The sequence below is a fragment of the Lathamus discolor genome, chromosome 8 (assembly GCF_037157495.1).
Source record: "Lathamus discolor isolate bLatDis1 chromosome 8, bLatDis1.hap1, whole genome shotgun sequence".
NCBI lineage: Eukaryota > Metazoa > Chordata > Aves > Psittaciformes > Psittacidae > Lathamus > Lathamus discolor.
Window position 1 is genome coordinate 12996561 of NC_088891.1, and position 25400 is coordinate 13021960.

The 25400-nt window shown below is 38.8% G+C and overlaps 1 protein-coding gene across 2 annotated transcripts; it reads right to left on the reverse strand.

Moving 5' to 3' along the window:
• Positions 1-1361: 1361 nt before the first annotated feature.
• Positions 1362-23682, reverse strand: AP4E1 (adaptor related protein complex 4 subunit epsilon 1). 2 transcript variants are annotated; one of them, XM_065688394.1, is made up of 21 exons: positions 23373-23682; positions 22831-22902; positions 21857-21980; positions 19642-19715; positions 18542-18663; positions 17551-17710; positions 16845-17011; positions 16136-16209; positions 15472-15594; positions 15273-15382; positions 14857-14996; positions 13398-13510; positions 13146-13264; positions 12129-12431; positions 11710-11824; positions 9502-9637; positions 8158-8413; positions 6805-7380; positions 4997-5181; positions 4005-4162; positions 1362-3560 (listed from the first exon to the last, which is right to left on the reverse strand). In XM_065688394.1, the coding sequence occupies exons 1-21, from the start codon at positions 23529-23531 to the stop codon at positions 3400-3402; spliced, it is 3447 nt and encodes a 1148-aa protein (XP_065544466.1). In that variant the 5' UTR covers positions 23532-23682; the 3' UTR covers positions 1362-3399. The 2 variants fall into 2 exon arrangements, with proteins under 2 accessions (XP_065544466.1, XP_065544467.1); XM_065688395.1 differs by lacking the exon at positions 23373-23682 and adding an exon at positions 23160-23197.
• Positions 23683-25400: the final 1718 nt, after the last annotated feature.

The window sequence follows — 25400 nt, forward strand, 5'->3', positions numbered from 1 at the left end:
TTTATGCTGAAAAACTACTAGTGGGACTTCGTAAGAGATAAGTACCTTCCCAGTATTTAGAAGCCATCAGATAATGTCATTTATAACCTACTTGCAAGTACATTAGAACCTCAAGATAGTGCCATGCATAACACAAATTTATTCTCTTGGGTCCTTAAAGGATGAGAAAGGATTTGGAATACCTAGCAGAAAGTAATATAAACACGACAGCAGATCTGACCTATGTTTATGCAAAGGTACTGCATCATACTGCCACATTGCACTTCCACCGACTTTCTTGCCTCATCACTAGAAATATCTGAAAATGCTTGGTTTTAGTGGGGACAACCCGACAAAACACTTGAAATACGGATCCAGTACAATCACTTACCTGTTGACTCCAAACGTGCAGAACTCCAAACTGCCCACAGCACAGAGCAGTAAACAGTGCCATCTCCTGGTACGGAGGGTTTTGGTCCAAAACTCCATCAACCTGCCGGTTCAGAAAGGTCAGTATATACTGACTGGCCTCTGGTTGCCTCTTGAAAGTGAATTTCTTTGTGCTAACCCAATTACATGCTCTCTTCCTTCTAGCCTATTTCTATGCACCTTATCTCCCTTTCCCTGAAAATAGGTTAAACTCCCAAGACCTGGTAAGTTACAAAGAAAAATAAATGGGAACACCACAGACAGTGAAGATACTTGCTAAAGGGTTTTCAGTACAGAACTAGATGAAAAGAATACTCCTTTGTGCAATTACTTATGCAGCTATATCTCATTTTAGACACAAATGGATTACGGATCAGAGGGATTCCCAGCACTGAATTGCTGAGGTTCTTTAGTGCCTAAGCTCCCCACTTCAGCCTGAACTGCCATGCCCATACACTCTTATTATGTACCAACAGCCATGCCATAAAAAACAGCCTCATGGTTGAGATGAGGGCTACGACCAGCTTCAACTCAGCAATTACATCAAACTTCCCAAAATCCCAACTCCTTTCTCAGCACTATAGCAAATCATGTGTTATGTTAACACTGGACTTAAAAATAAATGCTATTGCTGTCAACTATAAATAACAAGAGACCCTGAAGTCTCTTGTGATGCTTAAAAACAAATGCTACAATCTGGCAGCATTACGAAAAGAGCATTGGGTAACATGAGCTGGCACACAGAACACTGTTCAAAAGATCTGAAGTGTACTCCTTCGCTCTTACACCTCCAACAGGCTGCAGGACGTATCAAACACCAATGGATTCAAGACTTCCACAATACATTCTTCATCACTGTTCAGATGCAAACAATTAAAATGGAACCTTGTTCTTAATATGCAGAAGCACCGCTGCGTGTGGTAGCAAAGAATATTTACCAAGTATCAAGCTAATTCTTTCTTAGTGAAACTGAATTTTATTAAACTACAAGAAACACAAAGATGGTGCTAGATTAAGAAAAACATTTGCTGGGCAATCTAAAAAAAAACCCGACACAGGTACAATGCCCTGCAAACTCCTTTATGTGATGTTACAATACAGCACTTTGAATTCACATATTGATAGCTTAACATACACTATTCATGTGGTGAAAAAGGTTATAAAGAACATTATATGAACAATACAAGGCATTATTGTCTTTTGCTGTTCTTTTTAAACACCAGGACATTGAACATCTCATTGCTGAAATGGTTTAAATGCATAGGCCACAAATATACTTGCATAACACAAGTCTGATTTACCAGCCGGGAAACAATTTGCTCAAAATTATTCCACTATAAATCAGTTTTCATTTATATAAACTGTCTTGAAGTGCCAAGTAAACATGAAAGTATGCAGAACATTAAGTATATTTACAGGTTCAGTGCACTTTAAATTGCTCAGTAAGAAATTACTGAAACAGCAATAAAAAAGGAGCTTATATTATACTTGTGATAACACAAGTGGCTTGACTAAAACAAACAAACCAACCAACCAACCCACCAAAACCCAAAACTATCAGCACATTTAACATTCTTACGATGTTTTCATGAACATTTACCAAAACATCAGCAAAGTAACGGAATACTTTATTTTCCCTTACAACCAGTGCTTATCAGGCGAGGGTAGTAACACTGAAACATAACAAAGAATTTCCTTGTTACTATAAAACACAGAAAGGAAAGGATTCTGCTGAAGAATCCATTTATACCATGTCTGAACTGTGTGTACAATCTTTGATGTTTTTAAATAACAAACATGAGCAGTCATAAATAATATTATAGTTTTCATTTAGTTTCTAAATAAATTAAGACTGCTGGATTTTCAAGACTGTGAAGTTATTCCAGGATGGAGACAATCTAGACAGGCACATTTATCACATATGCTGCTCTAGTTTAGATGTCCTATGCCTTACTGCAGTTCCTGGCCATGCACATACAACACAGCCACCTCTGTGCAAGTCAAAGGTTTAAAGAGTCATACTGAGGTTATAATCAGAAGTAAAAAGAAATGAAAAGTTCTTCCATGTGAATTTTCATGGACAGAGGGATCGGCCATATTAAATTTAAAGGACTGACTGGAGAGTCATGAACATGTCCACTAGCCAACTACCAACTAGTCAACATGTCCACAGACATCTATCTCCAGCTCAGATATCTCAGACTTGATCCACATTAAACCTAATCCTTAGACATACACAAATATTTAGTGACTGTCACAGGAAAGGGAATGTGACTGAAGCATGAGGCAGGAAGAACTGCAGGCAGGAATTGACCTGAAGGGCCTTAGATCATCACCGAGATGCTTCCATACAATTTCACATGCCTGCCTCCTATCACAAAACTACTTAGCTGTTACCACGTTAAGTGGTAAAAACCAAAGATCATGAGAGTTGTGTTGCTCACTCAAATCTTTTAACTGTTCTCCAAAACATGCATTTGTTGCTACATAAGTTACTTTGTACAACCACCAATATGGGTCTTGCTGCCGGCAGTGCTTAAAAACAGCTTTACAAAAATTATCAAAATAAAATCAGATGATCCTCATAACTGATCAAGTCTGACCTCATAATGAAGATATGCTTTCTTTAAAATCATATTTAAGAGCTTGCTGTGAGGAATAATTGTAGGCATCTATAAAAGCTGCATAATAAAAATAAATACTTTTAGTAATTTACAACAAAATTAAGAAATATACATTTCACTTAAACAGGTAACAATACTTTAATGGATTACTTGTTCGTCACTGTACAGTCCTGAGCATGTTTTTGCAGGCGTAATTTAGGTCATCAGTCTTCCCCCACGTCCACATGACATATGCCAGCTGGAAGAAAGCTTTTAATACTTCTGAGAAGCAGTATCTTAATTTAGCTTTGGTAATTATCTGTGCAACTATATAAATCTTTGATTTGCTTTTCACACACCAAATAGATTAAGTCAGGCACTATTGTTATTAAGATTCCTCCATCACTTTTTGACATTGATAAAGCAAACCATCCGGAAGAGCAGAACAAGGTGATCTGAACCACAAAGCCAGCATCCCTGAGTGAGTCCGACAGTGCAGCAGACAGGGCACAGATGGAAGTAGCTGGCATGCCAGTATTCCCTCATTGCCTTAAAACAAGAGACCACAGAAAAAAAAAGTAATAATTAACAATAGCTATATCCTAGTTGACAGAAAATGTATCTTTTTCTCAAACTCCACTTCCACTGTTCTTTGCTACTCTTATCCCTCCTCTTCTAACATCACCAAAAATCATGCCTCCTGCGTGCAATCCCAGCTTCAGATTTCTCATATAGCTTAATTCCCATTTTTTGTCCTGTCCAAAACTTTTCACAGTGCAACAGTTTTCTCCCTTGTAAAATTTAGTGTCTGCTGCACACTTGCACCTTTACATTCACAGAGACCCCTGAGAAAGGCAAATCAAGTCCATAGGGCAACACTCCTGTGTTTACTATGCTCCTAAACATTCCCTGCCTTAAACTGTTAGATACCTGCTTTCATGCACTTGGGCAAGTTTCAGGTTAGAAGCAACCTTACAGTATACTTTCACTCACCTATAACATCAACTATATGGAGTTTCAGCTTCTGCTGCAGTGTATTCAGAGCAGCTGAAAGGGAATCTTGAGATGACAACATTTTTATATTCTGTTTCACATCATTGGAAAGGGACAACCACAGCTTCCCAAAGTCTTCTGTAGTCATTTCCATTGGCCTAAAAATAAGTTTACCACTAAGTTATCACAGCAAAATAAGAGATATTATTCAGCATATATTTAGTATCCCAAAATATAGTATCTGGAAGCAAATGGACAACAGAGAAAGCAATAAGCAAATAAAGATTAATTTAAACAAACCCCTCCTATTCCCATCTTAACACTTTTTAAAGTTTTCATTCCTTGTTTTAGATTTCTAAACTAAAAAAAAACCAAACCAAGTATATTATTCTATGTCAATGGAAGACCAAAGTGAATGGCCTTGAGATATCGGCCCACTGAACAAGACAAAACAAGTTCAGTGAGAGGTAGGAAAACAAGGTGGATTTCACTATAAAACAGAAGTCTACTGGAAAAAAGAACGCTTGCCTTTTCTACTCCTAAAATAAATGCAGCGCTCAAAAATGGAAATAATGGGCTTTCTTCTTCCCCTGCAGAAGTTGTCAGCCTTTTTATATAATGTATGGGTCTCTATTCAAAATCACTTATTTCAGTTTGACATGTTTATATTATGACATAGTTAAAACAGCATGCCCTTCTGTTCACTCAGTTCTGTCAGCCCCCTCAAAAACACATTCTGTATTTCAAGACTATGCTAACCTGCAGCTACTGTCAATATTCTCACTGGATTTGTACTTCTTCCTGGAACTTTGCCCCTTTTTTGTAAAGTTTAGAAATAACCATTTACTATCTTTAGCAGTCATCTCAATTAGATTAAAACTAGCTGCTCAAGATGAAGCCTATTTTCATAATCAATACCCAAAACATTCTGCCCTTGTCTAATACTTGTTTGAGTACCCACATTTTTTAAAAATGCAGTTTATTTTATTTACCGGATGAAGTCCATCAAAGATAAAGTGACTGAAAAGTCAAGGCGCGTTTCCATCTCCGACTGGTAATTAACAGAGCCAGAAAGAACTCCCTGTGTACAGATTTTGTCCATGCACACGCATTTCTGGCAACGTTCCACACTTTCAGCTTCAATTGCAGGAAACTGATAGCTGGGACTCTCCAAAATCTATATAATTTTTTTAAAGGAATATAGAATATAAGTCTTGCTGTCAAGTTATGTAAGTGCCTAAGATATAGCTATAATATCGTGTAAGTGCTTTTTATTTCAATTAATTTGTCTCAGACTATTTGGCAAGTGAACAGAGCTACCATTTCTCAGTACTCATTAAGCATAAATCAATCATTAACATCTACAAAAGTTCTGTGAGAATTAAAACACTGGAGAAACCAATCTCTTTCTGCCAGTTGGCTTCCCCTCTGCCCCCTGAATGATTGCTCAAGAAATCAAGAACTGATTGACCAAGAACTGATGACCAAGAATCCGGATTCTGCAGTTCAGTCCCTAAGTAAACTAATATACAAGAGCCCTAAATAAACTAATATACAACACTGCAACATAAAGGCTTCACAGGCTGCCCAGGGAGATTGTGTAGTCTCACTCTCTGGAGACATTCAAAACCCGCCTGGACACATTCCTGTGTAACTGCTCTAGTTGGCCCTGCCTTGACAGGGGGGCTGAATCAGACGATCTCCAGAGGTCCCTTCCAACCCTAATGATTCTGTGATACCCCAAGCTATATGCAAAAGCAAGAAGTTGAGAAATCAGCCCTAATAACAAGGACAATTTCAAGATCACTCAGCATTCCGTGGCCTCTCCAAACAAACTATTAACACAGATTCTCTCTGTGAGAGTGATCTTTGTGGAATTTTAAACGAATTACAAGCAAAATCTAGACATGAGATACCCACTTTCTATCAATGCCACAACAGGTTTGATTCAAGCCAGAAAAAGGAATGAAGGAGACTTCATAACCAATTAGTGGTTCCTTGGTTAAGTCAGTTCTAGAAGAAACATTCTGCTTCATTCTCTTTATCCAGTTACCACATGCAACAGTATCTACCACTTCTAATTCTGTGCTTCTTTCAGCAAAAGACACAGATAGTCACACCAATAGGCAATTCTTAAACAGCTTTCCAATTATTTAAGTGAAGTTTCAATCGACTATTACATGCTTTTACCAACCAGTTAAATCCCAGTTGTAGCCAGTGTCAAATAATAAACTGACTCCTCTCCACTATCAACTGACAGCATGAGAACAAGAATGCAATATGACTGATGTCTTTGGAAAAGCAAACAAACAAAACTTGAAGTAAGCTTACATAAATTTTATGTGAAGGAAGAAACTGCATCATGTCTGCCTATCGTAGATACAAATGAATGCACAAGCCTAACAGTCACACCCAGACAAAGTTACACAATGATTTCTCTGGCAACTCCGGTTATACCATCCTGAGTATGACTGGGTAGGTTTGCATGCAGTCTTAAAGACCAGGAAGACGCTGAATTCGGAACTGCAAAATTATATATATTTGTTATATGAAGGCAAGCTGTATTAAGGTTAATTAAAAAAGTGAGATGCAAACTTTTATACCAAAGGGTACTAAGTGTAGTATTGAGATTTCTTTCACTACTCTTTAGGATGTGTGTAATAACCATACCACAGGTTTTACGGATATGCACTGGCAAAAAGGCATAGTTATTATGTTAAACCAAATACTACACACTTAAATGCAAGCAAAAGCAAGAAGGTCCAAGTGAATATGAAATAATGGAAACAAAGGTTCTTACCTGAAAATGTTCTGCTTCTTCAAACACTAAGTTCACAGCATTAAGTACCGCAGTGGTTTTATTTGAAACAAAAACAGTGAGCACCAGAGAGTCATCTGTCCACACCTTACATAAATACAGAGCTAAGGCATCATTCTGACAGAGCTCCACTACTTCAGAGTGAGTGAGCTCTTCTAGCTCTTCTGGTAAGGAAGGGACTAACGGCGTTTTACTGGCACTTTCACATTGAGCACTTAGAGAAGGCTGAAAAATTTCAATATTACTATCAGCAAACAGAGACGACTGTGACAGCCTATTATCTGAAAGTCTCTCATCCAGCCCGGATTTTCTGAGGGACTGAGGCATTTCGAACCCTAAATTATCGTCTACAATATCTGAAGAAGACAGGGAGGCTTTCCTTAACCTTGTGTGCAAACTTCCCTCAGAATCTTCCACGTTAATAGGTCCTGTATCAAGTAAGGGACCAAAATCTGAAGCAGCACTATTTTGGAAGTCTGACACCTCCTCACTGTGTTGAATTTCATTTATCTTCGATCTTCTTTTGAACTTCTGAGTAGCTGTTTCCACTTTCCCCATCTGGAAAGGGAAAAGATTACAAACCAAAAAAAAAAGGGTGGTCAAGTTTCTAGCAATCAGCTGTGTTACTGTTAACAGCATGAAACAGAGTGAGCAAGGACAAATGAAGACTAAGGAATCAGTTCAGATGACAAATACAGATTCCAAACATTATAATGGATTCAGTAATGGGCTTTTGTTGTATTTTTTACAGGGTATTGGATTAGCATGTAATACCAGATTGAATCCAAGTTTCTAAGAGATAAACTAAAAGCTCCTATTAAAAAGCAAGCAGAGGTAATTTTCTGGTTAAACCAGTGATAAAAGCCAAGATTTGAGCTGGCTAATATGATAATGCCTGTCTTAAACAGATTACCTAATGGTGACTTCTTTAATGTTCTGCATATTACCATACATAAATAATAAATGGTCTTGACATAGGGCATCAAATTCCAGCTTTACTGACAAAGAATGTCAAAAAAGCTCCACAATGTTGGGTCAACGAACAGGTGTTAGGGAAAACCAAAACTAACGCTCAAAGCACAACTTTTTAAAAGGGGAGTTTTAGTCACTGAATCAGATCTGACCCAGAAGTCACTTGTCAAGTAATATCCAACCCGTTTCAGGTTCCTAACAGATTATCAGAATACAAAAGTAATTTCAATAGTTTTTCAGTGACTTAGAGGGTTTTTTGCCTTGTTTTACCAAAATATTTATTTGATCTTCACTTGCATCTGTAACTGTAAATAAGGCAATATCTAAACTTTAAACTGGGCAAGTCTCAAAAGAACCACTTACCAGACTGACACCAGCATTTGATCCTAGCCCAATAAACAAAGTTGACGCTAACTGCTGCTTCTCTTTGTCTTCTTCAGAGATGCTGGCAACTTGATCAGACCGCAATGCAGGAGGGTCACCCACCTGTCCTGCTGACAAGGTACCACAAGCAGCAGTTTGTGGCTCTCTTTCTTTCCCTTCTTTGCTTTCTTTCTTTGGAAGGTAGCCTTCTTTACCCCACAGCTTGCGTACTCCCTCAAGTTTCAGAGTACTCGTCCTAAAAAGGTTAACAAAAAGCAGAATCAACCACATGAACATCACATTCATAAAAATATACCAACATTCGACTTCAAACACCATTCACAACTTTGGTACTTTGATAAACATAGCAAATAGTAGAACACACTTTTGCATGTACGTCCTTCATTACCTTTAGAACGCCCCACAAATGCAAACCTGGACTAGGCTATATAATCCTAAGTATAGACCTATACTAAGACAGTATTATACCCCTACAGCCACTTGTAGACTGTGTTTGCCAACTCCAGAGTTTCAGATTACATTTATTATGTATTTGAATAATTTTTTAAAAGTGAATACACAAAACATGGTCTGTGAATCTCAAAGTGTATTTAAATAGTTCTACTGCTGATTCCTTAAAAAAATCATTTATATACGGGACTGAAAACTAGGAGAAACCTGGAAAGTATTTTTGTTTCTTATGGAAAGTGTTCATGTTCTCAGATACCCTGAATTCTAGCAGAAGTTAGTTCAACAGACACAGGCTAAATCCTGCAAGTCCTACACCTAAAACCCTCACTCAAATTTTCTTACACAAGCTGATTAAAGGATGTTAATTCCAAGATTTCCTGCACGCCAATTTACCACCAAAGTATAAATAAAGTTATTAATTTGTATAAGACTGTGGATATGGAATTTATCTGCAGTGTTCTAAAATTTAAAGATTATCTTACATTGCAAATCTTAAAGCCGCATTTTTATCTGAACGAGTTTCCTTAAAAGGCCCATTATTGTAAGCCAATAAAAAGTAAGCACAGGCTGTAAGAAAAAGAAAGAAGCCAGAAAAAAAATACTTAATAATATAATCAAAAGGTAGTCCTGTCCCAATTTACTGCATTAACCATTAGTTAATTAGTTTGTGAAGAAAGTGGAAAAACACCCTAATCACATTAGCTTTTTTCCTAGTTATCTCCAAGAAGATGCCATCTGAATTTCTTCTTACATGACAGAAGTTTCCAAATTTAACTACTCTTTTTAGTCCCACGTAATGAAGCAGCAAAGACACATGATACTGACAAGAAAAGAAGCTTACATGTACTTCATTTCAAACACAAATTAACTCACTCTTTATGCCCTGTCTCAGCACTATTCACAGACGTATCAGAACCAAAAGATAAGCCAGTAGGGGACTGTCTGCCGGTGATGCCAGATGAGGACACACTTGAAGCAAATGACAATCTGTAAGGTTCAAAATTCAGAGCTGCAAGACAGACAGAATCTTAAAATTACAAGAGGCAAAAAAGGTGAAAACGAAATCTATTTTCTGAAAAGAGATACTCTGTACAACTGCACTTTTCAGGCTTCCCCTTCACGATCCTCTATCCTCATACAAAAAATAAGACATTTCTGCTCTCAGGTAAGTTTTTTAGACAGGCAGAGGATTTCTCTAAAATGTATTAATTTGATATTTGATTTTAAATACTGGAATTAGAAATAGTAACTTTACAGCATATCACTACAACATTTCCAATGCTTACGGTATTTGTAGACAGAAGTACTGTACTGGATCTAAATAAGTGAGCTTTTCACTTTCTAAATAACATTTTGAGTCCACAGCATTATGTACATACATCACTGTCTGTTTTGCAAACACACTTGACACCTTGGGCAAGAAATTGTTTTCACTAATATTTGCAATCAGGATTCAGAACCAGCCACTTTTGCTACGCTTTATGAATCGAAGGGTAGTTTGAATAGCTTCTAAAAACGGTTTTGGACTAGAACACAAACAGTCATTGTTACGTACGAAGCTGAGCGCAGACTCTCCTTTGCAGCCCTGGAGCTATCAAGGGGTACAGTCCCTTTCCCTCATCTCCACCCCAGCCTTACACTTTCTTCTTCCCAGCAAAGTGAAGCAGCAGGGCAAAGCTGTTGGGCATCTGGGATGAGAGAAGTCTCCAAATAAAGGAGGAGGCAATGCTAAGGAAGCGTCCTGTCCCATAAAGAAGCAAGAAGGAACAGAGATCCAAGGGGCTTTGTGATAAATAGCAACCACATAAAGATATTCAAACTCTACCAACCCATAAATTTAGTTATCTATAAACAAAGAACTGCAATCAACTCAGTAGACTCCCCTTCTAGAATACTTATGAATATTCCACTTCACCTATATCTAACCTCTTAAAACATTTATGAGCTAGTGGAGGATGCTGATCAGTACTTGTGATTACTGCAAAAAAACAGCAATTCATAATCTGGTTCCTACAATGGCTTCCCTGCAAAATTGTAACACTGCAAACACCAGAACGCTAAATAGATGTTCTTCAGCAGGAAAGGCCACTAATTTCACTCTCAACACCTCAGTATGAAGCACTGTTACAAGCTCAATATGACAAATACCAGGTTATATCCCTCACTGGGTTTATGTTCATGCAAAACCAGTGCAGAACATTCAGTTTGAACATATCTGACCTTGTTCAACATTTCCCCACCACAATTTTCAGTTTTCTAGTAGACTTAAACTGGAGGTAGTAGATGTAATACTCTCAATTTATAAGTATCTCAGAAAAGTGTTAAGTTCTGCAAGCTGCAGACGCAAGCAAATGGACAATATTATTTACTGTATGCATTAACCTGCACAGTCAAAATAATCTTTTAGAAACAACCTAATTAGAGATAATGCAATGTACAAAGCTCATTTTTCTAATTCCTCAACAGTAAAGCTGAGAAATGGTTTAGAAAAGCTTTCCGACCTCAAAGTGAATTATTCAGTGTCTAAAAGAAACCCTTATGTGACAGGCTATGATAAAGTAAATGAGTATTTCTACAGGGGAAAAAAAAAGGTCAAAATAAAAATAAGCACTTTAGTTAACATCTTGGGGTATTTTTAACTAAATAAAAGCCCACACTGCTGTCTTAGCTGTACCTCACTAGGTAAGAAATGTAAGATTTGTGTCACAAAATAAGTTCCAATGGTTAATACTGCAAACTATGATTCCACAGTCAAGACTAAGTGCTCAGTATAGCAAAGTTAGGAACCCTTTGCTTTCACTTTAATTATCCCCATAAATTTCAAATCCCATAGACTAGCAGACATTGTAGTAAAACATTCTCATCTGCAGAACAGCAGCCTACAATAAATGAACAGTTACATACACCAGGCAGACAGATGTGGAACTAAACTGACTTGCACTTAGCTAAATCTATAGACTAGAGATGCATAAGATAACATTACTTTAAGAAATAATACTAACTATACACTTAACAATTGTTGATTAACACTTATCAGGTAATTTACCAGCTATTTAATAAATGCAGTAAACCAAGTGTCACCTTTTTCCTGAGAAAGTTTCTCCTCTTGTCTCTGGTGATGAGGCTTATATGGTGCTGCACCACGACCAAGTCCCTCAGCCACAAACCCATCCAGAAAAGATAAGGAAGCATCTACCTACACAGAATAAAGAAAGGTGAGAAATCAGAAGATAAACCAGAACGTGAAGTCATAATTTTGTTAAAAGCTACTCCAGATTACTAATTGAACACCATGGTTCTTTATCTTTCAGTATAGAACATTAAGATTCATCATATATGCCTGAAAAAGTATGTTTCTGAAAGCTCACTGTAAACAGACTAAAGACTGGCACCACTCAGAACTGTCAAATATCATTCATTTGAAAACACTTTCTTATCAAAATATCCAACCTCCCAACTACAAACTGGTTCATGAAGAGCACACATTGCAGCTGTCTTACCACCATGTCACTGCAGCTAGCATCAAATGGAAGTAAGCTTTTCATCAGTGCTTTGTCCTCACATAGATTCTTCAATTCAAAGGCATACTGTCTCATGCAAGTATCTAGAGAGTTGCTGAATTCTTGGATTATTTCATCAACTGCTTTTGAACAGGAGGTACGTGATGCTATCTTGGTGACTGTAGCCATTATCCACACTTTAGTTTCAGAAGTAACAAAAGTCTTCTTCAGCAGGCTGTGCAGCTTTGTCAAAATAACTTCTGGATCAACATCTGTCACAAGGCTAGAATATTCCCCCAACACCTATTCATGAAGAACAGACAAAACAGGCAGTTAATCACACAGAGCAGTGCTTCCGGTTTTAAACAGAATTTAGTATTAAATACCAACACAATAAAATCCAACTCACATTCAAGAAACTACTATTTAAACATGTTCTACATTTATTTCTTGACCATTTTGTGGCCTAAGTGTCAAAGGCTTAAAATTATTTGTGTGTTTACTGCAGCAGACTCCAACTTTTAGTTTCTCAACAATCCTATCGCTGTATTGAAAAGAAAGCTATATTTATAGCAATTAGGCCATGACAAAACATGATCTGCTCATACTGCTGCCTCTCCCTTGGGTGGAAGCTGAAGCTTATGCAGGTACCAGACAACCCTAGCATCATACTTGGCCAGTCACCTGCAAGGCTAAAAATGCATTTCACAACCACATCTGGGCTAGTTCTGATGAAGTCAGAAAGGCTTTCAGCATGCAGTCAGATTCATGTGGGTGCTAAACCATTCTAATAGTCACCTGCCTTGAAGGGAGCAAGTCAGCTTTTTCCACAAACTATGACTTGGGCACCAGAAGAGGTCACTAAAAATAGATTTTGGAATATTATCTTGACTTCAAGTCAAAACAGAATACTCATGACTAAAAAGAAAACAGTTTAAAATATCTATTTAAAACATCACCACCTTTGACAGCTTTCTCATGTTTGTGCATTCAATTTTGACCATGTGTCTGCCATACCCAACTCATAACTTGAAGAAATTTCTGTGGATACAGTGCATCGTCCTCTTCTAGTAATGCTAAGTAAGACTTGACTGCATACATCCGTAGCTTATCATCTTCTTTTCCATCATCAAATCCTATATAGAAAACAATACACATTTGCCTAAAATGCAAATAACACATCCCGTCAAGTATTTCAAAGTTCAAGAAAAAAAAGCCAGATGATCAAGAAACACATCTAATTTTCAGAGCATTCAAGGAATTACTCACCTTCAGCCAATAGCCTCAGAAAGTTGTTTGGGATATCTGTATGCACAAGATCACCTCCAACTGAAAATACTGCATTCATTGTTTGGATGAACCACTCATTGTTAGGGGCATACGTGTCCAGATGTTAAGGAATTAAGTGCTAAGGCGTAACTTTTTCTCTTTTTTTAGTGTGTTTCCTAAGGAAATAGATTTTCCACAACTAAGCTGCTGTCTCGCTCCCTGCAATAAGTTGGAGGCCTACTGGTCAAATATCAGCTCAATCAATTAATTATTCCTGTATCTCTTATAAAGTGTTCCCTGTAAACTTAATGAAAACTGGCAGTAGGGAGAGAAGTCTTAAGTTACTGCCCTGTTGAAAAATCCTGCACATGAACCTAACAGTTATACATTATGTGGTATTTGCTGGCTTGTCAATCAATACATCTTAAGTTGTGCATTAATAAACTCTAGAGTGAAAAATAAGAGTTTAAGCAGAAGTCACAGTACGAACAGACAAGGATTTAGCTCTGGAAAACTCTCCTACTGTATTTTAAGTTCAGACTTTTTCTGTGCCAGCTTTCCAGCGTAATCTTTTGAGTTTATCCAACATCACTTGATCAAGACAGGCAAGCTGTTCATCAGTGTTTTGCTGCTTATTTGCTGAGAAACAATAAACATTTTCAAGTACCCCACAGAAAGCAACATTGCTTTTTTTTGTGTATCCAAAATTTGATCAGCCTTTGCTAACTTTGGACACTAGCTTCTGCCTTTCTTCAAATAAAGCCTGAAAATGCACACTTACTGAATGGAAATTTTCAACAATACAGAAACATTAGCATTATTTTTGCATACTGAATGACAACACAGTTTTTTCTGTACACTACTCTGTGCCAAGCAGTGTACAAGTAAGACAGTAAGGTAGCTCTCTGTTATAAAGAGTTTACAACTCAAATTATCAGACAGGAATACAAATAGAAAATCAGGCAATGGCAAGTCTTACAGCAACGTACACCATATGTCAAATCCCTAATCTGGCATAGTTAAAGAATCTTTACTTCTGTGAAAGTGTATATTCTTAAAATCTATACACCCACAAAGAGTTCTGATAGGAACATAATTAGAGAACACCACTCAGTGTAGCACCGAAGCATCCTCTCCATGCAGTGGTGTAAAACTTCAAAGGTTTAATTAAAAAACACAAAGATTTTATGCTAAACTCCACAGCCAAAATTAAGTATTTTAAGTGCTATTACTTTCTCAATGAAATACAAGAGATACTGCAGTCACTTTTGTATGCATTTTCTTTTGTGTCTTTTTATTTGCGTTTGAAAGAAAAGCATACGGGTAACACTTCCTGCTTCAAGAGATTATGAAAAGTGCTCTGAAAGGTACAAATGCAACATTTGCTTGAGCTCTGACTCCAAAGTTTCAGAAAAATAAAAGGATATTTCTCAGCTACTTCAGAAAAATAAAAGGATATTTCTCAGCTAGTTCTGCTATTTTGCCAACTAAGTTGATGATAGCATATTCTTCTTTGCTTTCTTTTAAGTAGTCAAGCATCTTCTGAACTATGACAATTACATTCTGTCCATTTGTAATTCTGTAGAGAAGCTCCAGAGTCTAAAAGAGAAAGCAAAAGAATATATTCAATTTGCTCTGATGACGAAAAAGGAAGCAGGCAAACAGAAACACTGTAGTATGATGCCAAATTGAGCAACCATCTTTATTTGGCAAGTCTTAAATGAAATACACTGCTTATCTACACAGCTTGCCACATTGTTTGTAACTGCTTTCACAAAAACCGAGACATAACATGCCTTTTACACAATTTCTTTTAGAAAACTTATCACTCATCTTAAAAATTAACTGAATTTTCATGTTTAAAAATTCACTGACCTCCCTTTTAACAATGGGATCTGGATGGTCCAGACATTCAATTATTGTCATTTGGTGCTGAAGTGCCAGATTAGGATCCTGCTGGATAACATAGGTCAAAGCCTTTAAACCTAGTATACAAATGATTGGAAGTGATATAAGAGAACATATGCTACTATCACCAAATTAGTAACATCTTAATGAAATCAGGCATCCTTACCTAAGTATTTCAAATTAATTTTGGGTGACAAAACAAACTTTCCAATGCACTTGGCAGCCTTTTCAAGTAGTTCAGAATTGGGATAAATTGTATAAATTGTTTGGACACACTCAGACAAGATAGCTGCAGTGGGGGAGAGACACATAATTAATGTGTATTAAATACTTCTATAATGCAAAACTTTTGAACAAGCAAACGCACTGACTGCATCAAGGACGTACAGTGCCATCCCAACCCCATGAATCTAACAGCAGAATACCTACTGACGTTAAGTAAAAATAGGACGAAAGACTATCTCCTTTAGCACATATGTATTTCTTATTAGCTTTTACCACTGTGCATAAAACTTTGTCTTTAAAGTTCTTCCAACCTCAAAATCTCCTACAGTTGTTCAAGGGACTGGGACGGTCTGTAGAAAGCCAACAGGCAACTATAAAGGATGTGAGACAAAATATTTTTCAATAATGCATTAAAAATACTCCAACAATCAAAAGCTGCACTGTACAGCAATATCACTTGCTTTACAATTTACTAGTTGGGAACTTAAGAATTCAGTTGTTGAATAAAAATGTATTTTCAAACTGTAAGTATTTCAGCACGATCAACTACTCACAATTTTCAATCTTTCCAAATACCAATAATTACGTAAAAGAACCTCACCCACCATATGTAATGTTATGATTTATCTCTGCTCTTCTTAAAGATTCATCTAGGACTTCATACATCAATTCACTTGTCCTGTTTAACAAGAAAAAAGAAATTATTTGCAGCACTAACAAGCATGTAGTCTTATTGCACCAAACAGCGCAAACCCTTGTACTGAAATCTGTAACACAAATTATTCATGTCCCCAGCTTTGCTTTAACATGGAAGAGCTCCATAACATGTTTCTAAATGGCATCTAACAAGACATTTGCAGCTTTCAAAAGAAATATTTACTACATCACCAGACTACAAACACTTCCCTCACTGCTTGTATAAAAAGAAAACATCAAGAGGAAAAGGACCACAGATAACTAACTAGGTTCTCACAAAGCAACACCACTTTTTAAAGTATCTTTACTCTGGATTTTCACACAGTTATTTGGTAACCCAGTAACAGAAGTCCCAGCAAAAAATGTATTTCGAGCATATGCCATAATAACCAATTGTTTATTCAATCCAGAAGCTAAGAAACTAATTTTGCAGTTTAAAAAGTACTTACTCACTGCATTGGTTAACAACAGATATGTAAACTGACAGTGAAATTCACTTATAAAAAAAAACCAAAACAAACCAAGCAAACCAAAAAAAGCAAGCTGTCTATGAGATACAGGTCATGACTGTACTCTTTGTACCTTCAAAATAGTAATTAGAGAGAAAGATCTGGTTACCTTGGATCATCTTTTCCTAATAGCCTCAATATTCTTAAAAGCTGAATTTGTAACCACGGTGCTGGCACACTGTGATAGTTGAAGTCAATAGGGAGCTTTCCTCCCACTACCTGCTTCAGGATGGCTACAAAACTCCCAGTCAAGTCCTTGTACCCAGATGAGTTTTCCTACATAATGAAAAAGAAATATAATTTAAACATTTTCAAGCCACACCTCAAAAGTAAAAATAATCCACAACTTGAGTAAGATCAAAACAGTGGTTTTGAAACCACACCAGTGGTTTCATCTCTTTAAAATAAAACTTCCACCTCTCATCCCTCAACACCTGTAAGCTCTTCACTTGAAATCAATGCTATTTTCTCACACATCTGCAATGGGAGTGAATGTAACTTGAAGGCAACAGTGAAGAAAAATTTACAAGCAAATTTCAACATCCCCTTTAACACAGAGTAGAAGTTAGATCTTCTAGCTAAGGATGCCAACGATGCTGAACATTCAGATCGTGCAAGAATTGGATCTGTCAAGCTAAATGGAGACCTAGCACAGACATAAACACATGTCCGTTATCACATAAGTTGACTTTTCCAATGATTAGAAGCTTTTTTCTGCAAAACTTCTGTACAGTACACTGTATATTGAAAATTACATGTATATTTATATATAAATAGCTCCCAAGTTAGATTGTGCTTCTAACTCATTTCCCTACCTTAATCATTTGAAGATAAATATGCAAAGAAGCAGCCATGACTCCAGCATCCCTGTCACATAAGGCTTTCCGGAACTTATCATGAATATGCTGAACTTGGTTAGGAGCAATGAGATAGAATTTATATAAAGCTTGAACAGCTTTTCTTCGGATAATTTCCCTGAAAAGAAATGAGATTTACACAAAATAAAATGAAGCTGCATGTGCATTTTAAGTATTTGACTTAACAAAAGAGCTTACACTTGTTATTTCTACAGTAATGTAAAATTATGTGTCCAGCCATCAGAACACTGTGATTTGCAGAGGCAAGAACCCATGTTTTACATGTCTGACAACAAATTACTTGGCAAGCAATATCTGAGGAAGTGACAAAGCAAAATTAAAAGAATAATAGGGCTTGATGCAGATTGACAAATCAAAAGAATGGCCAACAAATGAACAATGAAATTGGACACTGCTAATCTGTTGTGGTCACATATGCAGCTCCAAATAAAACACCTGTCTGGAAGTTACTAAGTTAGCTCATTTTGCAGTTCCCTTTGTAATCAACACCACACTTACAATGTTATCCTATGTGATACTATGAATTAAAAAATCAATCAACTCAAAGGTATTGATATCTGCAGATACTTTTATCAAAGTTTCTATAAAGAGCTTTGTTAAAAAACGTATCAGTGAAGTTTCAAGGGTCCCAATCTGTTTCTCCACTCGCTCTATAAATGCTGTTCATCCACATATTTCCAGCAGATAAATTCAATTTCATTTACCTATTAAAACTGGTTATGCAAAAAACTAATACCTGTCCAATACTCAATCAAGACTGCAAATAAATGAGACAAGAATCCAGGAGAAAAACTACATAAGGAAAAATTTCTGAAGGCAATGATTAGAAAAACTAACTCAGAAAAAATATCAGTTTACTAAAACTACCTACAGAATGAAGTCATTCAACTGTACAAGACCACTTGAATTTCTGTAAATGAGTACATACTTTGAATGCTGGAGCTTGTCTTCTATTAGGGGAAGAACAGCTGGAATCATCTCCCGTGGAAAGATCTGGCTGACAATGGTTAATGCCATGCAGACCTCTACTAGATTAGTGCTCTGTAAGTCCTGTTACAATCAGTGAAATAAGACAGTATTAAAGAAAACGACACCTCTGAAACATTATTAGGTGGCAGAATTTCAGTGTCACTCCAAAGCATATTTCCATTTCCTATCAAAATCATCAGAACCCAAAGAAGCAAACAGACAATTTCTGTCAGCTAAAAGCAGAAGTTTATATTGAAATATGCATGCATGGCTCCTCCTGGAGCTGAGAATGTATATAATTAGTACGTTTTATAGAGGAAATTTTAGGGTGTATCTCCTTCGAAAACATTTAAAAAATGCCTTCAACAGAAGGAATGCCAAGATTAAATTAAAAATCCAAGGAAAGCAATTTAAAATTTTCATTGTTAACCAAAGAAGCAACAACTTTAAGAGAGCAAGACAGAATTAATGAGTCATAGTTTAGATGTGAGACAAAAAGGGAAGAACTGGTCCAAGTTTAGTTTATAGAATCATTTAGACTGGAAAAGACCTTTAAGATTATTGAGTCCAACTGTTAACAAACACTGTCAAGTCCACCACTAAACCATGTCCCTGTGTGCAACATCTACACATCTTTTAAATCCCTCCAGGGATGGCGACTCCTCCACTTCCCTGGATAGCCTGTTACAATGCTTGACAAACCTTTCCATGAAGAATTTTTTCCTGATACCCAATGTAAACCTCCCCTGGAATGACCTGAAGCCATTTCCACTCGTCCTATCACTTCTTACTTGGGACAAGATACCAACACCCACCTCACTACAACCTCCTTATGTTATGACTTGAAGTCGTTGTAGAGAGTTCCCCCTGCCTCCTTTTCTCCAGGCTGAACAACCCCACCCAGCTCCCTCAGTCACTCCTCGTAAGACTTGCGTTCAAGATCCTTCACCAGCTTCATTGCTCTCTGGACCCACTCCAGCATCACATGGGGATGGGCCTGCTCCTTGCCTTTAAGATTCTCATCATTATTTTACCTCCAGACCTCCAAAACCACTGTACCTTCACAACTGTGTTCACAAGTAGAAGTAGCAGTTCATGATTTTCATGTAGAAATAAAGAAACTGCCAAGTAACCTATAAAAGAAAGCAGCCTCCATTACTACTTTCAGGCAATTAAGCAACTTAAAGATAGAAAACTTAAGACCGCCTGTAATACAAGAAGCACTAAACAATTACAAAAACCCAACAGAAACCCCACAGTTGGATGACAGTTACTCATGTTTTACATATCAAGACTTTCTTTTATTTCAAGACAAAACAGTTATATGCGAGTTGCAGTAGAGCTCAACAGCTAAGGATACACAAGCTGTGAGAAGTAAGAGACATAATAATACTGTTACAACTAAGGAGCAGCTAAAAGCAAAATGAGAAGCCACTTCCTGGAAAACTAGTACCATCTCTGGCCAGAGAAAATTATTACCTCTAGACTCCACAATACAAACACACTTGTTAGGTCTGTTTCTCTTTTTTCAAAAAAATAAAGTTCTAATTCAAATAAATTTCAACAGTGTATTCAGTCTGGAATACAGCAGAGTAAATTCACCATCCCATGCCAAAAACTTCCTTGTTATTTTTTTATAAGGAGAAAACAATTCCAGAAGCCCAGAAAATAAACCTTTTTCTTCAAGATCCCTTTTTCTTTTTAACTAATGGACTTATCAGGGTGGGGGGAGGGGGTGGGCAGCGGTGTGGGGAAGATGCCAACTCATGACAGTATCTGTGTTACACAGACATCTTAAAAAAGATCCACCCTGGTTCAGTCAAGGCTCAGGGATCAAAATCAACAACTTAGATACAAATACCTATTGTCTGGGCTACCAGATTGGTCTGCCTGCATGTGAAACTCCATCAGCTTAGTACACTACAAAAACATAGGTCACTCTCATTCACTGAGGCTCACAATGGGTAAAAATATGGGGTAAACCCATCCTGACTGGATCAACTGACAACAATTTCTTAATGAAAACTGGCAAAATGCACTGAGAACTGACAAGGTCATCCTCATTTATCACATAAAACTGAACAAAACAATGTCAGAAAGCCCACACAATAAAAAAAGCCCACACACTTGATAACATCCTTTTACCAGATCAAACCTTAAGGGGCTTTGTATCCAGAGAACATTAAGCCACCTACATTACTGAATAAATAAATAAATATAAACCAATGCTGCTTCACCAAACCCTTCTCAAAAAGAGGCCTAGTATGGAAAGGTCTCAACCCAACTACTAGCAAGACACACTGGTTCTTGACACTTCGAGAGGTCACAGGGTTTTCTTCAAACCAGCTTACCACCTGCCCTCCCAGGTTTGGTGAAGACAGAATTTCTTCATGCCTACCACAGCGTCTGTGCGCTGGCTTTTGTTACTCAGGGTTAAAGCAACTTTAAATCATCACTTGTAACTTATTCTCTCAGAAACTCCAATACATGAGTAGATGATCCAGATGAAAATCAAACAAAGGATATCAAACAAGTATATCCTGCAAGACACTGCCTTCCATGTATGCAGACATTGCTTGGAGTTAAACCATTTTCTCTGCAAACAAGAAGAAATGTCTTCACTAGGCAGCTGAATCACCAACTGCAAGGAGATTCACTAGATGAGACAGGCTGACAGCTACTTCAAATTAAATCTAGTGGAAACAAGTTAATAGCCACACTGGCAGGCAAGGAAATCCAATCAGCATGGAAGTTCAAAGACAGCTGAACCAGCCTTTCAGCTTTCCTCAGGAAATTCTGCAAACAGGACTGCTCTATTTGCCTCACTTCTTACAACTATTTCTAAATTAAAAAAAAGAAATCCTACAAGCACCAAAACCAAAAACATTTCCCTGACCTATCTCTTGTACTAGCATCCTTGTCTAGACTTGTACTACATACTTGAAAAGAAACCAGATCCTGACAGGAACTCTTTTTCAGCTTAATGTGTTTTTTAGCAAAATCTCAAATTATTTTAGTGCTGCCGCAATTCAAAACAATGAAAGAACAACTGATGATGTCAGTGATTCCCCCTGCCTGCTGCTCTACAAGCAGATACCAAGCACCTCACAAACCAGGGAGTTAGTAATTTTCAAACAGTAGTGAGAGACTATGAAGCAAGGCCAAGAGAGCAGAGGAACATTTTAAGTTGTATTTTTACATGAATTATAAATTCTAAGACACTTTCAAAATACAGTTTGAGAATATTACGAATGTTATAGCTCCATGCACATACCAACTCTTTTCTCCAAGAGATTTCCTTGCTGGGCAAGCTTGATTGCATGGATGTATCCAAAGGAAGACTCATACCCCAGCATTTCACAATAGATGAGTCTCACCATACATTCTTTCATCAGTCTCTGTAATACCAAAAAAAAATTATTAGGATTTTGAAGTCGGCCATGTCTTATTCTCTTCTTCACTGCTGTAACAAAGTAGAGGACTTCATCTGACAGAAACACACGTGCATTTCACATTATTTGCTAAAATCATGGTACTTGTAACTTCTCCTCTACTATGAAGCTCTTCTGTGAATCAATATTAATTTCTGACTATAGCAGCAGAACTCCCCCTACTCTACATGTAGAGATGTTAATTTTGATTAGCATACACGTGATAAAGATGATTAATTACGCCTAAGATAAACAATGAGTTAACTGAAGTGTTAGACAATCACACTGCTGATGCAGACTGGTTTTTACCAATAATTACACTGATATAGGATTGGTTTTCCCTATGCAAGAGAGTTCAAAAACTCTCACTCATGGGACTGGGATATGCATCAACTAACTCAAACTAGAGTATATCAACTCCTGCAATTCAGACATGAGCAAAAGCGCATACAACAACGCACAGCTGCTTATACAACACAAATTGATGATAAAACCAATGTCAGCCTGCAGAGAACATTATCTGATGGAAGCAGCTCATCACCTAGCTTTTTTGTCCGCATTATTTCAGACATTACAGGATGACAGGCTCTGCACACCGCACTGCTGCGGCTTATTCACATCACACAGAATCACAGTGTTCTCACTATTTTAACCACACTGCAAAACCATAGACATTGATACCTTTTAATGCTGATAACTATGCCTCCTTATAATGCAGGTAACCTGCACACTCCACCTGGCAAAAAGCATGAGAACACTGCTTTTCACCACTTTTGGTCTGCTGTCCACACAGCCTGTAACCACTAACCACACTTACAAGTGTTGTGGTGGGGGCTGAAACTGCTGCTTTCAAACTGGTTAGCTCCTGCTGGATTAATTTTTCTTCTTCCTAGGGAAAAAAAAAAAAAAAAAAAACCAACTTATTTTAACCTTGCATAAGTTTTGGATACAAACTACGAAACAAATGTCAAAGACATGTTAACTTCACAATATTCCATGGTCTTCTCAAAAGCAGCGTACACCTCAGCAGTAACACCGAGCTGCTTGCTGCAAGCACCGTGGGCAGCAGTGCTTCTCGGCAGTTCTGTGCTTGCCCACGCCGCACCGAGCAGGTAACCCATAACTCGACAGCCCACGAACGCGCACCGCAGTGGGGTTTATCACCCGGCTCCGGCGGATGAACCCCAGGCAGGACCCAACCCTGCGGCTGAAGGGAGACCGGCACCGCGCACAGGGCCCATAGCACCGCGCCGGCACCGCAGGGACGACCGAGGGGCGGAAGGGAGAGGGGGGGGACCCGGCCCACGCCCGACGGGAGGCGCGGAGGGCCCGCTCCGGGGAGCCGCCCGCAGCCCGTACATGCTTGGAGGTGAGCGCCGTGATGCTCCGGATGAGGCTCCCGAGACGGGAGGTGGCCGATGCCCGGCCGGGGCCGCAGCCCGCCGGCCCGGCGCCCGGGTCGTGCTGCCCCAGCAGCCCGGGCAGCACGCTCAGCGTCCGCTCCACCACGTCGCTCATGACGAGCCCCGCCGCTGCCCGCCGCCGCCCGGAAGGGACCGGACCGCGGTCCTCTCCAGCCGCTCACGTACTTCCGGGACCGCCCGGCGGCAGAGGGCGCTGCACAGGACGGGCAGGGCCGGGCCGGGGGACCGGAAGCCGCCCGCCCGCTGCAGGCCCGAGCCTCGGTAGCGCCGGGCGGTGGCGCCGCGCTGTGACGGGCGGGCAGGAGCGGCGGGGCGGCTGTGCCTGTGGGGAGCCAACCGCCCAGTCCCGGCCTCCCGGAGCGGGCAGCGGGCCCTGCTGTCAGAGAGCACGGCCCGGCCGCCGCTGGGCCGGAAGGTGCAGCTCAACCGCAGCGTCTAGAGCGGGTCAGCCCGGAGCGGGGAGGCCTCCAGGGGCTGGGCAGGGGCACGCTCCGAGGGAACACGTACGTCCGGCCCCGTCAGGTTTACCTGGTCTGTTAGGCTGTGCCTTCCCAAATCTGTGTGTTGAAATCTTCAGCCAGTTGCAACAAGATAGATACTTTACTGCTTTTTTTAACAGAATTGTTTTTCTCCCAGTTTTTCCCCTGAATAAGGAAAAAGCATAGTGCCGCTTAAAGAGTCAATCATCTCACCAAAACCAGCAGACTAAAATAATACTGTGTCTACATAGGTTTAGAGTCTTAATCCCATTTTAGCCCACATATGGCTTTCTCAGTTCCACGTATTTCTCTGAAACAAAATTACTTGACATTTTCTGGTTAAAAAGTCAGTTCAAAGGGGATATTTTTTTTCTAGAAAGGGTGGGGAAGAATCTGAAGTAATTCCTTCCGAGTTACGTGTTTGCAAGGAAAAAAGTATCCCTCTACCTCCAACATGTATCTGGTCAGACAATCGTGCGGAAGCTTGACGCTATGAAGTGGTTTATTATCAGGAAAAAAACCCAAACTAATAGGGACCAACTGAGGTCCTTAGTTCAAAAAGTATTAAAAATTGGCATTTCTTTGAAGCTAAGTTGAAAGATTTGGACTGGTATTTTCTAAAGTTCATTTTATGAATTGGTTAAGAGCATCTCAGTTAAGAACTGCTCATGTAAAGATATATATATCATATTATGTATTGATATATTAATGATATATATTGATTGATGGCTTGGCTTCAAGAGCAAAGATTTGGGAAGGGCTTTACCCATGTTACTACAAGCACAATGACCAAGGGCATGTGGGATATGCAAATCTGGTTGGAAAAAAGGGTGCTTGGGCAATCAGGAAGTGTCCGACCAGGACTGTCATCTCCTGGAGCAATCTCAAGCGACCCATGCCCTGGTCTGCCTGCACGCAAGGCTGGATCTGCAGCTTCCCATGCACCTTGTCACCTGCCGTTTCCAGCCTCTCCTGTCCATACAGACAAGCGAGAGTAAACCCTTCCAGCCTGCGCAGTGGATTTTTCAGGTGAGGCGCAGCGTGCGCAGAACTGGCTGCACCCTTTACACCTGAGGTTTAACTGCCATGGCCTAGCTAGCTAGGACGGTGACAGCAAAGTCCTCCTATCTTCAAACCTGGGCAGATGGAGCTCGTCTAGCCTTGTAAGGTCTTCCATCTAAGAGAAGGACAATGATATATATATATCATATATATCAATACATCATATTATGTTGTAGAAGCTAGAAAGCAGACCAAAAATGTAAATTCAGTAAGCAGAAGAAAAGCTGCTAGTTAAGCTGATTGAACTTCAATAAATGCTCAAATATCAATAATTTGACTTTTTTTATTAATTCCAGGGGCTCAAGTCTTTCTCTTTGCCTCAGTTGGTGTACAAATAAATGCTACATATAAAATGACTTGTACAAACCCTCGAGCTTGTGCGTGATTAATTTCTCATACTGTCGATGATTGCATTGAAACCA

Bases quoted from the DNA above. Each gene is read 5' to 3' on its own strand.
- AP4E1 (XM_065688394.1), bottom strand. From the start codon at position 23,531: ATGAGCGACGTGGTGGAGCGGACGCTGAGCGTGCTGCCCGGGCTGCTG. The intron at 22,903-23,372 runs GTACGGGCTGCG...TTTTTTCCCTAG, and splicing joins CGGCGCTCACCTCCAAGCAT to GAAGAAGAAAAATTAATCCA. The intron at 19,716-21,856 runs GTATGTGCATGG...TTTCTTTTATAG, and splicing joins TCTCTTGGAGAAAAGAGTTG to GTTACTTGGCAGTTTCTTTA.